General features: G+C 39.3%; 2 protein-coding genes across 3 annotated transcripts; one reads left to right on the plus strand and one right to left on the minus strand.

The window, feature by feature from the left end:
- The first annotated feature begins 3,799 nt into the window (after window positions 1–3,799).
- Window positions 3,800–5,515, plus strand: LOC149017093 (dof zinc finger protein DOF5.7-like). Its single transcript, XM_089151410.1, has one exon. It carries the CDS (start codon window positions 4,123–4,125, stop codon window positions 5,200–5,202), a length of 1,080 nt encoding a protein of 359 aa, XP_089007536.1. The 5' UTR covers window positions 3,800–4,122; the 3' UTR covers window positions 5,203–5,515.
- A 3,828-nt stretch (window positions 5,516–9,343) lies between these two features.
- LOC149017094 (Di-glucose binding protein with Kinesin motor domain-containing protein) lies at window positions 9,344–15,923 on the minus strand. Of its 2 annotated transcripts, none has more exons than XM_089151408.1 (19): window positions 15,505–15,923; window positions 14,840–15,135; window positions 14,567–14,738; window positions 14,411–14,481; window positions 14,101–14,284; window positions 13,663–13,772; window positions 13,455–13,554; window positions 13,288–13,374; window positions 12,993–13,169; window positions 12,593–12,866; window positions 12,347–12,508; window positions 12,047–12,262; window positions 11,929–11,966; window positions 11,586–11,749; window positions 11,171–11,422; window positions 10,988–11,059; window positions 10,500–10,574; window positions 10,366–10,413; window positions 9,344–10,215 (listed from the first exon to the last, which is right to left on the minus strand). In XM_089151408.1, exons 1-19 carry the CDS (start codon window positions 15,752–15,754, stop codon window positions 9,721–9,723), a joined length of 3,243 nt encoding a protein of 1,080 aa, XP_089007534.1. In that variant the 5' UTR covers window positions 15,755–15,923; the 3' UTR covers window positions 9,344–9,720. The 2 variants fall into 2 exon arrangements, with proteins under 2 accessions (XP_089007534.1, XP_089007533.1); XM_089151407.1 differs by having other exon boundaries at window positions 9,345–10,215; window positions 14,840–15,138.
- Between the last annotated feature and the right edge of the window lie 1,030 nt (window positions 15,924–16,953).

A 16,953-nucleotide genomic window follows, 5' to 3' on the forward strand; every position in this document is an offset into this window, starting at 1 on the left:
AAGGCAGATTTTAGCTATCCATTTATAGGTCTACATGTGATACCGTTTACGAAAGACTGTCTTTATTTAAGAAAGGCCGATGAAAATACAAATATTAAGAACGGCTTGAGAGAGAGTGGTGTTTAGTTTCTAACATGGAAGGAAGACGCAAGTGCTTACACTTAGTCGAGTGTGTTCTTGAATGGACATTGTTGTAACAGATTCTTCTCTCGCAGCTTCGGAAGAGTTGTGGCCCAATATGGATCAAGGCAGGACCTCTTCACCTATTGTATCAAAATGTTGAAAATAATTTATAATTATAACATTTATGGCAAATTATGTATAACTATAAATTAGTACAGGGTTTATATGTTCTATATTCAATGATCAAACACATTTTTTTCTAGTCAAATAAAGACTTATATTAGACTCTCCATACTAACAAATCTGAAGGATGAAAACAAGTTATCAATAGAATAGAGTTTAGATTCCATCCACCTAGGTGAGCTGTCCACCCATCCTCCCACCTTCACAGTGAGTCTAACACAAGCCTGTTCATGGTACACGGGTAAGCTCATTTGTGAAAGTGGGGATACAAGGACCGACAGTTGAATGGAGAGCATCTGCACTAGGTGGAACATGCCATCAAACCCTATTCAAACCAAAAGTACTGGTAGCAAAGGTATTCGTTTCATGGTTAACAAAGCAATTTAATTTGGATTGTTTTGACACAAATGTTGACAGAAGAATTTTTTTTTAAAGTAATTTCATTGATAAAGGCAAGATGGAGTTGTAAAGAAAAGGTTGTTTTCCATGACTTGCCTTCCATAAGAAAGATCTCAAGTTAAGTAGAGTTTCCATTTTACAAACCCTTTTTCCATAATACTGATGATGATGACGATGATGATTCCCTTGCATATTTAACAAATTTAGTTCCATATAGTAGGCTGATCTCTGATCTCACACTAAAAATAGTATTTCTTCGTTTTACCACAAACCCATTTGCTTGATAATTGACAGTTTTTGTATTGATACAATTTCCATACCTGTAAAGAATTTTCTCATTAAGACATAATTCCAAGAATTTAATAGCCGCTGTGGAACTGAATCTTCTATGAACTGATTAGAAGTACTGGGTCAGTTCATAGAAGTTCCAGTACTACTGTCAGTAAAGAGTATAAACCGGTTTATCGGTTTGGTTCATTGATCGAACCAAGCCGAACCGAACGGTGAAACTCACCCTCTGTCGGTCTAGCCCTGAATGGCGAACAGATCTTGTTGAAGCTGATGAAGCATAAGCATGGTGGATTTTTCACACCCCCGTTGACGTTATTGGCTTGGGTCTTCATGACAAGATAAGAACATCTATGCTATGCATCACCTCTTGATTTTGCCTCAGATGTGCGGTTGATCACCTTCAACAATGCCCTGATTTACAATCCCAACAACAACAAGATTCCTGCAACAGAAAGCAGCAAGTGTTATTGTCATATTTTTTTTCTAATTTTAAATCCAGTGGCTTGTTGATTGTGTTGTTTTTAGATTCAGGGATTGGTTACAGAAGATTCATCAAACCCTTCAGTTTCATCGTTGCTGGAAGCAATTGTTGGGCAATGAGGCAAGCTGGGTCACATGAAGGTTGATGCTGATGGAGAACCCAGCTGGTAATCACATGTGAACATAATGCATTAACCAAACTTCCCCAGTTGTTGGATCTCCCCAACAAACCTGCATGCAATGAAAACAGATTCAAAAAATCCGAAGTTTCTTCCCAATGTTTTTCAGGTCTAACAGTTACTGGAATTGGATGAGAACCAGCCAGAACAAACCCAGAATAACTCTTCTCTTCTGCCGTACACAACATAACACATTATCGGGTAAGCATGACTCAGTTCCAATCCAGTTCTGGAATTGGATAGAGACGCAGTCTTTTTCACCTGAATCTTCTATTTGGAATCCTTGTGATCCCATCTCTTAATTAAGCAAATAAGTAGTTAATCCAAATGATATATGCAAAGAGGGAGTGAACAGTAGTATTGAATCGTGAATTCGTGATACTAGTCAGGTGTTTTCTGGTTATGGTCTCACGGGAATCCATCCAGAATCCTTTCACCTTCACGGGTCCATGCATCTTCCTAGCTTCTCTCTAGATCTATACTCACAGAGTCGATTGATAGAAACAACTATCACTTTTCAGATAGCTTGAGAGAGAAAGATGAACCTTGAGTTATTATACACGCACACAGTTGGGCGATTAGAGTTACAAACATGGAGTCCAGTTAAGACTTGTAATCATCCAGATAGATCATGGTCATGGAAAGAAGAGCCGTTTAGCTTGATACCCATTAATTTACAACCATAACCAATTGAAGAGGAACGGTCAGTCCATCTGTCATACATGTGATAGACAACTGAGACTATATGAGTGGACCAGAACCAGGAAAGCACCCTGTGCCATCTACATCCAACTCTGCTTATTGGGTACTTGTTATTGGGTTCACAGATCTCTCTCTCTCTCTCTCTATACAAGAGTGTTCGAGATCCTCAGACCCAAGAGAGACATCAGACATTAATACCCAGAATTTCACAGAAACGATATAAAGGGAAACTAAATATTGGAGGATGATCAGGACCGTTAAGACTTTCGGATTTAGGAAGTTTGGATAAGCAAATGGCCTTTCTCATAAGCACTTTTCTGACTTTCTCGTCAGCTCCATCTGGTTCTTCGTTAGTAAATAGTAATCAAAAGGTCTACCTAAAAAAAAAAAAAAAAATAGTAATCAAAAGGTCTACTTTAATAATCTCCCTAATCTCTCTCATCCTCTACCTGTCGTTTATTTACTTCCATCCACAGCCAAAAAAAATAACTGAGTCAAATACGCCATCAAATGATGGCATTCAGCCTAATTTTTTTCATCTTTTGGCCACCAAGCCTACTCACCCACTCTGTGAGCAACCCTACGCTATATACTTGACTTCGCTATTCTCCACTAAACTGACATGAAATTTTACTCTCTTGTGCGAGTCATCTTGAGACTAGTTTGCCAAGAGTAAACAATGACATGGGTTTCCACCCCCCCACACACACACAATTTTTATTTTTAATAAACCAAATATTATAAATTTTAATTTCTATATCCTCTACCAATTGACAATAAAACACAATGAAAAAAAATTTCCACTCCTTTTCATTTTTACCCTTCTCTTGCCAAACAAATGGGCTGGTTTTGTTAGTTGGTGCTGTCTGTTACTGTTACTGTTGCTGTTGCTGGGGTGGAGCTCATAAGTTGCTGTAGACAAGCAGAAGGCAGCTGGAAGCCTGGAAGATGGGAATCCATTGGTTAAAAGAGACGTGACAGTAAAGACTAGACAAAGCTACTGCCATTTTTAGCAGAGCCACTGCTGCTGTTCCCTCACTGTGAACCCTTTCTCCAGTCCCCTATACTACTTAGTCTACTAGTAGCAGTATTGTGGTAGTACTAGTACATCTGCTTCTACTACTCCTGTCAGTTGCTTAAATATTGTTTGAGATTAATATAGCTAAGATGCCATGCCTTTTAACCATGCTAGAAGTGGCAAGTGTTCCTTATGTATCATTCAGAATTGTTAATTTACCCAATTGTCCTTGTATGGAGTATTCCTACACCATGCATGTTTGCTACTTTTAGGGTTTTATCATGACTTTTATCAACAAACCCTCTTACATAAATATCCTATTTGTTTTGTTATGAACTTATGATTCTGAACAGTTATTCAGTTACGCCCCCAGTGCAGGATCAGATTACAACCCAGGTTCCAGGCATCACTCTCTCGATAACTGTGTGCAGTCTCTCTTTTTGTCTTTATTTATTCTATGAGAGCTAGACAATCTCTTGAAGCCAGAAAAGAAAAAGGGAAAAAACCCATTTCAAAACCCCTCTTTGATGGAGATCACAGGTAGCCATCAACTACCCATTACCTCTCAGCCACATGCAGAAGACCAATTGAATTGAATTCAATTGATTAGCTTCACTTTGCTTCTTCCAGAGGACACTGAAATTTGACAGCCTAATCCACCACTTAATATATCTGCTCTGTGCTTCCCTTTTTTTTGCTTCTCTTCTCTCCTGGTTCTGGTTAGCCTTCTTCATCTTCACTGGAATTATGTCTGCAGATAATATTCCGACCAGTGAGGATAAGCCTGTAACCTTAAAGCCACCAGAACCACCCATGAAATGCCCTAGATGCGATTCACCCAACACCAAATTCTGTTACTACAACAATTACAGCCTCACCCAGCCACGGCATTTCTGCAAGACTTGCAGGAGGTACTGGACCAAAGGAGGTGCTCTACGCAACGTTCCCATTGGTGGTGGTTGTCGCAAGAACAAAAGAAGTACTAAATCGACTTCCAGGGTTTCTTGTGGTGATTCAAAGGATTCCACGACATCATCTCACTCCGGTGGATTCAAGCTCTTTCAAGGACTTTCTCCGGCCATGGATTTCCAGCTTGGCGGTGTTGGTGTTGGTGGGGGTGGAGAGCTTCCTTTCTCTATACTTCATTCTTCCCCTGTTTATAATACTACTAACAATCATCAGTTCGTCTCTCTAGGGGAAAACTTATCGACAGCTGCTGCTGCTGCAACCATTAATCCTTCCAGTTTCGATATTGATTCTGCTGGAGCTGCCGCAGCTACTTCTGGGTCTTTAATGGGTTTCAACTTAAGCAGCTACCCAGCTGGGCTTGGGGGTGGGGATTTCAAATCCGATGGCGGGATTAGGGAAATGGGTTCCATGAATGTCCACAGTAGCCTTGCATCTTCGATTGAATCTTTGAGCTGTATCAATCAAGACCTTCACTGGAAGTTGCAGCAACAGAGATTAGCTACACTTTTTGGTGGAGAAGCATCACCTAAGGGTGGAGAAGGTGTTACTACAGCTTTTCCTCTAACTGTTGTACCTGAAACTCAGACACAGAAACGAGATTCCATTACATTTCAGAATCTGGGTATGTCCAAACAACAGGTTTCAGCAGTTGATAATCTCACGACCAAAGAGAAGGGCATGAGTGGTAGTACTACTATAACCGATTGGTTCTTTGAGAACTCTTACACTACCCCACCTTCCACAGCCACGACCAACACCAAGAACAGCAACAGTGGAAGCAACGAAAACGATAACTCGAGCAACTGGAATGGAATTCAAGCATGGACGAATTTGCATCAGTTCAGTGAGTTGCCCTAATACAAGAGTAGGGAAAGAGATACGATAGATATAAGAAAGTGAAACCAAATTCAAAAGAAGGGGGAACCCATCAACAAAGATATTATTCTTTTTCTTCTTTCGTTCTAACTTTTCCTGAATGTCTGATTTGATCTATTTTATTAGTTGGTGAAAGAAAGAGAGATTGTGAAGGTCATATGGTTGTAGTTTTCCTCAATGTATATTTCTCCGTCGTCTTCTTCTTCTTTTTATTTTTATTTTTTTTTCCTTCAGTTCCAAAGATCTAGGAAGATTTCTGTCTATGCTGTTTATGGTTGAAAATGCAATAATGAAACTCAGGTTTAAAGTAAGTCTCTAAACTGTATTTTTTATACTCTCTCCTTACAATCCGCCTGGTGCAAGACATGTGAATCCTAAGGAGGATCAGATATGAAGGTAAAGATGTCTTGAATGCGAAACTTTCTTAAGAGTAAGATCACTTCTGCTGAGGAAGAGATCTGTTCTTCGGGAAACCTGCAGCAATGGTTAATCCGATCTGGATTTGAGAACTTCTATGAAGTTAGAATAGATTAGTGTCATGTCATATCTGTTGCTATATATCTTTGATTTGTTTTATGTTTAGTCTTTTTTAAGAAACCTTCTCTCTGAGTCTCTCCTTATGAGACTCATGATCTACCTCAGTCCTCAAAAACTGCACCTGCGTAGGCCTAGACCCTACTCAATGCCAAAGAAGCATGCCTCCCTTGATCTCTCTTTCTATCATTCAAATGTTAAGTGCATGTTTGCAGACCTGCATTGATGGAGTCTGTACATGAACTGCCTTCGATATCAATTAATTCTTACAAGGTAGAGAGAGTGTGTGTGCTAATACTATTGCATGGCAAACGTGTCTTTCTTTTATTTGGAAGGCATCATCGAGCAAAAACATATCTTTGCAGTAGCATCAACTATCAAGCATCTGTCTCTGAGAATGAAAACGTAGTCTTACTGGTACTGTGGCCGCTGCTACAGATAGTTTCTTGTATCTGGGTATCATCGAGCGAAGAGCTTTGCAGTGGTACGCAGTAGTAGCAGCGTCAAGCATCCCTCTGAGAATAAATGTGTAGTACTCTACTGGTACTGTGGCTGCTGCTACAGATAGTAACGTATCTATTGTCTCCCTCCAATAGAAGAGAGAGAGGATAAAAGTTGTACCATTCAGGATCCAGGAATAAAGCCAGAAAAAAGTTTTAGAAGTATTTCTCAATTTGACATTGGTTTTCTTAAGCTTTTCTCACACATATGAGTAATTAATGGTGAAATTTTCTCTTTCTCAGCACTCAGCATTTCTGTTTGTGAGATGCAGGTTGGTTGGTGGTGGTGGTGGTTGGCTTGTTGGTGATGGTTATGATGGTTTAGTGGGTCTATCAATTCCATCCTAATAAAGCTTTTGTCTTTTGGTTTTTGAATTTTCTCTTATCCTTCCTAGCTTTCCTTTTTCCAGCGAAAATTTGAACATGAAACAAATAGAAACAAACAAAAAGAAACACTCAAGTCTGAGATCACGGTTTCATTCCTTGTTGGGTAGCCTCTTTTATTCTCCTGTGTCAACTACTTCTCGTCATGTACTTCATGGCTTCGTTCATCAAGTTGCCTTCTTCTCCTTCTTCTGAGGGAATCATGTTACATGTTGAGTTGCCCAGAAACAGTTACCCTCTCCGTCTTTTCTTTTCTAGATTACTCCTGGACGTGGAGAACACAGGAACAATGGTTAGTTTTGTAGTGAAACTAGAGGTCAAAGAGTGAATATAAAGATAATTGGATAGTCATCCGCCATTATTGAATCTAAAGGTTAAAGAGTGACATATATAGAGAGAGAGGTGGATCATGAACGGCGTGATTTACGTGAATGGCATGTGGGGTTACATTTCATGGAGAAGTGTTGTTGAGAAGAGAGAGGGTTTGCATCATCAGACTTCTTGTCAAACTGTCAATGACTAACGATGAGAAGGCCAAAAATTTTACCCAAGATTCCTTTTATGAGAAACCAGATAGATAAACCCTAAAACGTACATATTTTACCTTTCACTGGTAGAATTTGATTTTTATTTTTTTGCCACCTACTGGGTGATGCATCTGAGATCTGCTTGACCGTCGTAACCCAAAGGGTTAAACGAAGGGTGATCGGGAAGCTGCGTCTGACAATCAAATTAGTAAAAATGTCACTCAAAAGGCGTAAGGACTTAGGTTTTTATATAGATTTTACCTTAGGGATATGAATCGTTGGATCCCTAGGGTGAGCTTTCTTCTAGTTTGTGTGATCTTTGGGATTTGAATCCTTTTATGATTCGGAGTTTTGAAGGGTCCTAGTTTCCAGAAGTGATTCGCAATTAATTGGGAATCAAGTATAAGGGACATTAAGCGGAAAAAAAAGAAGATGAGCAAATATCTTGGTCTGGTTGACCAATACAGGCAACATTTCAAGGACCTATTAATCACGCAAGTACCTCGAGTAGAGAACAACCAGGCTAACGCACTTTCTCGTCTAGCATCAGAAAGACTAGACATTACAAAGTCTTCAATCTATTTAGAAGAAATCGTGAGTCCGAACATATGTCTGGTCGAAGCTACAAATTGAAGAGAGTTGGATGAGTCCTATCATCCAATATCTAGAACACGGTCAATTATCAAAGAACCAGAAAAGGCTCGAACTATGAAACAAAGAGCCACACGATATACAATCAAAAGAGGACAGTTATACAAGAAATCAGTAACTCGACCACTCCTTCGATGTTTAGCATTACGAAAAGTTCATGAAGAAATGATTTGCGGAGCACACATTGGAGCTCGAGCATTAGCAGACAAGATAATGCGGAAGGGATACCATTGGCCGACCATGCAGGACGATGTGACAAACTACGTCAAGCAATGTGACAAATGCCATGCCCACTCCAGCATACATCTCTTTCTCTAGATCCCCTTCCTTTTGTATCCCCTTGCCTACCGAGATTGGGATTCTATCCTTGAGTGCGTTTACTCTACGCATGTTGCTTTGTGCACTTTTGGCTCAATCCCGTCCCAGTGAAACTAGGTCAAGCCTTATGGCTTACTCAATGTGGTCTACTTGAACTGTTCATTTCTCATCATTGGCTTTCCTCTTTCTCCTACTTCTTTCCTTATACGACGTCTAGTGAGAGTTGGGACTCAACTTTAGTGCGATGGAATTAATGCGCGGCACCGTGCTGCGAAAGATTGAGATCTTGATAGTCCGTTTCACAATTTCACACTTTTCGGAAATCAACGATCGAGATTGAAATCTTAATATCTCGACCGTTTGTTGCAAGTGATACACATTAATTACATAGCAGGCCAGCAAAAAATCATGGGTTTTGAGACAATAAAATTTAGTAAAACATCCAACAAAAAGAGTGAAGGAAAGAGATGGTGATGGTTGTGATGTTTCCAGATTTTTGGTAATGTTCGTGTAAACAGCTGAAAGTGATGATGATGAAGAAGAATTGTAGCAGTTGAAAGGACAGAAAATGCCTCCTTGCATCCTCACTAGCTTCTACTTCTTCTTCACTCTCCAGTTCGTGATAATTTCCAATTTCTGAGCCATCTCAAACGCGTACTTCCTTTGCTTATCTCTTCAGTTCCAAATCAATAGGCTACAATTACAAAAAATCTCCACGGGTTTGGTCCCTTCATCTATTACTTTGTTTTGTATCATCCGGGTCAATGGTCCATGGGATGGGCCTAGGCCCATTAAAAATTATTTTGTCGTTTCTGGTATTGCATTTAAATATATTTTTTTTGGGTTAATAGTATAGTTAGGAAAAAAAAATCAAAACAAGTGGTCGAGATTCGCACCATAGAATTGATCTGGACAGTAAGCAGCTCAATACGCAATTAGCACGACCCGGAGGGTTGAACTGAGGCCTCCTTGATATTATGGTCTCTGCATAAAAGACTGTCATCATTGTACCAAAAGTCTTGTTCACTTGGATATCTGAACCGTTATCTCCCAAACCCCTTTTTCTTCTTTCACCTTCTTTCTCACCCTATTATAGAGGTGGCAAGGCTTCAATTATCCTTTATGAAAACCAGATTGCCTTCTCCACGGGATCAAAGGAGCAATACAACTGACTATCAAATCCATGTATGTTTGGACTATGCCACGGTGATCAACTTATTTCTGTGTTGAGATACAGATTTTGTCTGTAAGTTTTAGTTCGCATATATTCCAAATGTTAGATGCTATTTTTCAGCTTTTCTCTCTCTTTACCTCATGCTCCAATTTTCGAAGTGCTCAATGAAAATGGGAAATAAAAATCTTCCCATTTGAGTTACAGTACAAATAGAAGGCCATCCAATATTATCATGGCAAGTAAGTACAGAAACAAAAAGAAAAATCAATACAAAAAAGAAGAAAATGGAAACCAAGCACTGGTCAAAACTATAAGCAAAAGCATTGCCACCTGTTTCAAGCCACAACTGAGCTACAATCTTTAGCTCATGGGAACCAATTTCCATATCTTCACTTTAAGGCTACTTACTTCACTATCTTGACCATCCCCTTGTCTTATCTTTCTCCTTGATTCCTTGGACCTGATCTCTGTTGATCCTGCCACGAGGAAACATCAATTGAGCAGCATTACTAGGTCTGGTTGTTCTGACAACTCTTGTCAATGGTTTAACTGGATCAATTTTTCTGACTTTGCCAAGCACTGCTGGCACTATCTTCTTCTCATGTGAAGGATTTGGTGGGAAGTAAATATTCTCCGCTTCTCCACTTCTACTATCTCTTTTCCTTCTGATCTCACGGAGAGATTCAGTGCCACGTAGCAAAACAGACTCCTGATTCATTGGGCGATTGATTGAACTTGAGCTCCTTAGAATATGGGGATCTGTTTCACACACGGATTCTTCTCTGGACAGGGCTTTCCCTTCATTTGGGCTAGCTGCTACTACTCCAGACTTGCTTGTTGCACTAAGAAGTAGCATAGACTCCACTTGTTGTTCTCGCTCTTTGAGTTTGTCTTCAAGCTCCTTAACCTGCCATAATATTTGAACTTGAAGTAAGCACAGTAGCTTCTTGATGAGTGACCAACATTGGGTTCTATCTCAAAGACTCCATCTCAATACTGTAGGTACATTCTTGCAAAAAGTCCAGGTCAAAAAAGCATCAGTAGATAAAATGTTCACCTTGACCTTATGTTGTCCTTCTTTCAGCTGGCTCTCTAGTTCCTTGACCTGGGCAACATGTCAGAACAAAAATTAGTAGTTTGTAGCATCCATTTGCTGACCAGAGTACAAATGCCTTCTCTAGTTGTAACAACCTTACGCCTGAGGGTCATAGAATCAGAGTCAAACTGAAGTTCTCTCTCTTTGAGCTTGTCTTCAAGGTATTTGACCTGTGTAAAACCAGGAAGCTTGTTAATAATAATAAACATCATCCTTATTATCTCTCATATTTAATTATGGAGACAGAGGAGGAGAGTGCTAATACAAAATCAACATTGCAATAGCATTTTGTCATTAGTTCATAACAGAGCAAAGAAAAATAAGTAATCAATAGTATCGAACATAACAGGCAGGTCTTCAAGCAATGGTAGGGGGACTACAAGTTGTAGCCTGGGTCTAGCTATTCAAAAGCAGCCTCTCAGCATAAATTGCTGGGTTAATGCTGCTTAGGAAATTGCTCTTGGACTCTGCAAGTGGGTGCTTTTGGTACCAGGTTTACCCTTGTGATATTCCTTTAATAGTTCCAACATAAATATCTAAATATGCATCTTTCACAATGAAAAGTTGTGTTTGTTGCAGAAACCTGCTGTTGAAGACTGATAGATTCCTTGCTGTTACTCTCTCTCTCTTTCAACTTGTTTTCGAACTCCTTGACCTAGTAAATATCAAAGGTGGAAGTCAAATATCAAGACACCTGCTTAACACTCACATATTAAAGAAAAAGGAAACTCAAAATGAAAAAAAAAACTCTTTTTTGGAGAGCAACCTTTTGTTGAAGAGCCATGCAAGTTTGTTCACTTCCCTTCATTTTCTCCACAAGATACCGACACTGGTTCTCCAGCTGGGTGTGCAACTCTGTTTTCAACTCAAGCTGGTTTTCAAGTTCTTTTACTTTTTCGTGTTGGCTTTTGCAAAGGTGATCTTTGCTTGTAGCCTTATTTTCCAGGTTCTGAATGTCATCTTGCAACTTCCGCAGTGAATCATCTTTTGATCTTGATTCTTGCTTTGCTTTTTCAAGCTAAAAGGAAATATTTTTTTTCAGGATAAGTATTGAGGGTAGGGCTTGTCAATGTAAGAAAGTAGTCTAGAATTAAAAATAAAAATAAAGAGAGAGAGAGAGAGAGAGAGAGAGAGAGAGAGAGAGAGAGAGAGAGAATATGTTAAGGGCATAAGACATATACCAGCATTTTCAGCTTTTGAAGTTCACCCATGTCAATTTGCTTCTTTGCAAGACCCAACTCAACCCCTCGAACGCGGGTTGCAAAATTCAATGAACTTAACGTCTCACCTAAGTCATTTTCTGAAGGGCTTATTTGTACAAACATCAGAGTTTTGGAATCACCACCTGGCATTAAGATAACAAATATGTAATTGGCTGATGAAGGATTCTTCATAGAAAATAGATTCACCCAAAACAAAAGACAAAAATGACATCAAAATGATGGAGAATAAACTTGAATTCACCAAGGGAGGAGGGAGTTAATCAAGCTTATGTAAAATTTAAACCAAAACAAAATACCTTACCTAATGAATCTTGAAGAAGATGTGTCAATTTGGAATTCCTGCAAAAGTCCCAGGTAGTCAAGGAAATTAGTACACAATGGTAAGGCTTAGTCCAGCCATACAAATAAAACCAGCATACCTATATGGAATATGACTGCTTTTGTTTGCTAGAGCAGATATAACATCCCCAAGGGCTGAAAGTGATCTGTTGATATTCTGTGCTTCCTTAAGCCGCTCACCTTGTGCGTCAGTTTTCGTGAGCCTTTCACTGCCAGCTAAGTCCACAAGCCAAAGCTTGCTCTTGGTGGACTCCCCATTCAACAGATTCTTTGCTCTTACCATTATACAAAGCATGCTGAAACAAGTAAAGAAACAGTTAAAGAAGAAACAATATTCTAATAAATAATCACAAGTACAGGAAATCTTGAAGGACACCAACCAATGGGACCGGCTACTATGCTCATTCACATTGTTGGATCCAACAGCCCTAGCATTACTGCCAGCCTGTAGCACATCCCAGACCTCCTTTATGTTCTCAACTTTGGCTTCAACAATTCCTGGAACATGATGAACCCCTTCGGAAGCTTGCCGTATCTCCAACCTAAAGTATAAGGTAAACAAAGTTCTCAACAGCTGAAGACATAATAATTAAATGGACACCTAACAATTTATTCTTCTGACTTACTTTTTTGATGATGGTGATGTGGCAAGCAAGTCTCTGATCTGCTCATTGTACACTTCAAGGACGCTAACAGATATATTATATGTAAAAGTCTCACTCCTTTCCTTGGCTATTTTAAACAACTGATCCAGAGTCCTGTAGTTCACTCCTCGATTTTGCTCGACACCCTCCATTGTAAAAGTCTTTCCTGTCCCCGTCTGCCCGTATGCAAATATACATACATTATATCCATCTAACACTGAAGTTACTAAGGGGGAGGCATCCGCAAACACAGAAGCTGTAATTGTCCACACATACAATGAGGAAAAGAAAAAAGGAGAAGAAAGAAAAGAGAAAAATAGTAAGTTGCAAAATCTCCAGATGTGTTTTTCAAATCCAATAAATAACCATAAGTTGTATATACCTTGATCATCCTTAGGTGTATAGACTTTGTCAAATTTGAAGGTCTTCTTTGCAACACTGCTGGATAGAAACCCTAATTCTCCATCCTTAGCTGCATCAAAGTCTACAACTGATGCATATCCAGCAGAAACTTCTGCCTTACTCAATGGACGACACCGACAGAAGACCCTAATATTCCCTGAAATACAGTTGACATACAAAACCAGTTACGAGTCATTACAATCCTTTTGCTGGGAGGTGTGCAGGAAACCCCACCCCCTTTAGGAAAAGGATTGAAGATCAAGAAGAAAACATACCTTTCGCATCCTGAATTTGATTGAAAAGCTTTTTTCTCTGTGCCTGCTCTTCACTATACTTCACTTTAAGATCCTCACACTGTGCAACTGCGAGGGGATTTTATGTAAGATCATAACATGCACAAGTTTCATTACCAACTTCTAATTAGCAGCAGAATCCAACTTACCTAGAGCCTCAACAGCAAAGACCATTTGATTCAGTTCTGGAATTGAATCAGCACACTCATGAGCTTCACAAGAGAGTTTAGAATGGTCGTGTTTCAGAATCTGCAAATGATAGTAGTAAATTATTTTGTATATAGGGAGTTATGAATCCCTCTAAAACAGGTAAATAGAGAGGGAGCCTTAGACATTCTACAAATCTAATTGTTCTACCTTTAATTTTCCTTCTAAATCATTAACAGCAGCAATCCAAAACTTCTTTTCACGCTCATATCTACTACAGACATCCTTCAGTTCTGTCGCTTGCTTATTCATGGCTTGCTCTAGAAGTACAGGAAACACAATGAGGATATTTTGAAAAACAGAAAGTCTCAGTTATCAATTGATAGACTACATATGTAAGAATTAGTTTAAACTAAATGATATTAACCATTTTGGTTACAATCTGTTTACACCTCGATGGTTTTTTTTTCTTTCTTTCCCCCCTTTCCATTTCATTTGAAAACTAAGCATATAATTTGATTTTAACTATATTATGATCGCCTTTTAAGTGGATATTTTTGGCAAAAATATCTATCACTGTAGTCACACTGTTACACCATCCTAATTATCTGGATGACCAATACAAACATACTGTGAGAAAGCCCTTACCTAAGGAGAGCGTTTGAAAGCACTTATTGTCAAGATCCATCCTAACCTTCTGTAACTGGTCATTTGCAGCTGTCAGAGACATCCAAGCCTCATAGCACTCATTTGTTTTTATCTTGCATCGGGTAGCCAATTCTTCTATCGTTTTCTCATACTTAGTGGTAGATTTCATCTGAATAAGTTTCTTCTGCAAGACAGTGACTGTTACAATCCAAAAAGATACAAACAAATGATAAAATAAAATGGATACAAACATTTTAGAAATTTTGAATCTCTGTTTTATTGTATCATTTATGTTTTGCTAACAACTGACCTGATCTAGAGGAATTTCAATATCAGCAGCGCAATGCTTGCAGATGAGGTGCTCAGATCTTTCCTGACTAGCTGCACTCATTCCGATTAGAGCCAAAACTAAGTCTTAGAAGAGTCGGGATATGTCAATAATTAAATTTAAACGGAAAATAATTACCAGATGATTTTGGTGCGCTCCTAATGCATATCCCACTAACCAGGGGGCTTCCATGAACTCCTTCGAACCTGATTATAACTGTAGCATCCTCACCCACAGAGACCTTGGCATCAACCAGCTGCAATGGTCTATTGGATCCAACAATGGAGTAAATATCGAGTTCAGACAGAACCTGTCACATACGCACAATAAAGGAAGTTCACAAACTGATAAATGGGTGTATGGAAGTGAAGACATTTGAAGTAAATCTTTCTTTGGTTGAATGTATCTTGCCTTCTCTTCCTGCACGTAGACATTGAAGATTCTCATTCCCTTGGGTCCATTTGTGTTTATAATCTCAGCAAAATGCAGATCAACAAAATAATCTCCAGGTGGAAGATTGTCAAAACGGTAGAAGAAGTTTCCAAGTCGTACAGACTGGTAAATTGAGGGATAATCTCCCCCATTTATTATACTCTCATTTGTTCCAAAAACATCCCCTCCCTGGAAGCACATGTCAGGCTTGAAGATCTGACTGCCATCTTCTTCCGTTAATTTCTCCCCACCGGCATTGACAAACATCACAATATCTTCTGGTACAGTAGAAATGCAAATGAACGCTTAATTCTTCATAAAAGTGAGAAAATTCGTTCTGGTCACTAAAAAAAGCATAATATACAAATATTAATGTCTATGATTGAAACAGATCTCCTTATAATCGAAATTCTGATCAGCAAAGAGAGTTTACAAGCTCAAAATGAAGGATGAAAGAAATATCAGTCTCCGAAATGCTTGTTTCTGGTTTCTACGTGTTTAAACTGGCAGTGTCATCAATGGGAGAGACAGAGGGAGGTATCTTGACAAGAAAATCTAAAATAATGACCTAGAGCAAATCCAGAAACCCTAGGAAAAACCCCATTCAAAACCCTTGCTCCTAGACTAAGAAACCATAAACTAACCTGTGCAGTTAACCCGCTCAAGACCGACTTGGAGAATCCTTGAACCCCAAAGACACAGCGTTGAATCTTCTGGATTTGCATCATCAACACTAAAATTTTGATTTCCAGCACTGGAAGGTACACCGTCGTATCCAAACGAGGAAGTAACCCTAGGTAGTTCTTTCTCAAGATGGAGATCCCTGGAAAAACAAGAATTGGAAATCGGGGCCTCTGAATCGCGAACCGATGTGTAAGCATTCATCTCTTCCATTGGGTTGACCTAGCGAGTTGTCCAAACTCTCGAACAGTCAAGATCTAGAAATTCGGCAATGGCGGATGCTTGTTTGTCCTGAAAGGTTATCGTGTTATGCTCAGGTGTAGACTAGAAGATGATAATTGTTTTCTCTTTCCTTTTTTCTTCCCTTCTTTGTGATCTTAGACTCTTGAGCGGGCTCAAAATTCAAAATTTTATATGACCGTTGGGGCATCTTACCGTTAATTACATTTGGTTACCGGTTCTTGGGTCAATCGGTGAAGTAGCTTTCATTTCATGTCTCTGATTCAATCCTTTCGAGGTGCGGTGAGCTACCGGGAGAACGAGGGACTCGGGATTCACTGTTAGAGGATGTGAATCCATAGGATATGGGAATTTCCTTCGGTGCTGGGCAGCACCGTGCAGCCTATGGTTAAGATCGAAACTTATGGTCTAGGTAAAATTTCAACCACTTGTTTTACAGTTGAACTTTACTAAAAAGAAATTCATTTACACAAGACGAGTGAGTAAGATTTTTTCTTAACCACAAGTTTCGATCAGAACTGTAGACCGCATGACATTGCGACAACATTGAAGCTATTTAATAGGATGCACCCCCAAATCTCAAGGCATAAGTCTCAAACAGAGGTAGGGCCTACATCAATATATGGTTGGCATATACCTACTCCAGTCGGATAATAGGTTCGGACACAGAACCCATGACTTGAAAGGATCCAGATCTTTGCATCCAAATGTCATCCATCTAACAGTTGGATGCATTGTACCCAAAATCTTGGACGCAGATGCATCAAACGCAAAGTTGCTCAATTGGTAAGACCAACACCTTTTAGTGAAAATGTTGTGATTCGATCCTTATTGATGGCATATGTAATATCTCCACCCCCTATATATAAAATGCGCCCTTGTCCCTCCCCCAAAAAAAAAAATTTTGGACGCAAAGGATTTGTGTGCAAAATGGAATGAAATGGGGTCCATGGTTTATTTGAGTCCATAACTCTATTTGTTAGGGTAGAGCTAGGTCAGTGCTCATTTCATGCCTCTCCACACAATAGATGTGTGAGCCACCTCTAAAAGCTAGCTTAGTTCAATTTTTCAACCAAAGGGTATGATTACAGATTAATTTGTCTTAGACAATGTTATGTAGGGTTTTGGTCCGTCCCTCACTCTCTTGGCTAGTCCAGCTCAATCCAATCCAA

The sequence above is a fragment of the Hakea prostrata genome, chromosome 4 (genome assembly GCF_041222555.1).
Source record: "Hakea prostrata isolate BN-2017 chromosome 4, UWA_Hpros_2, whole genome shotgun sequence".
Lineage (NCBI taxonomy): Eukaryota > Viridiplantae > Streptophyta > Magnoliopsida > Proteales > Proteaceae > Hakea > Hakea prostrata.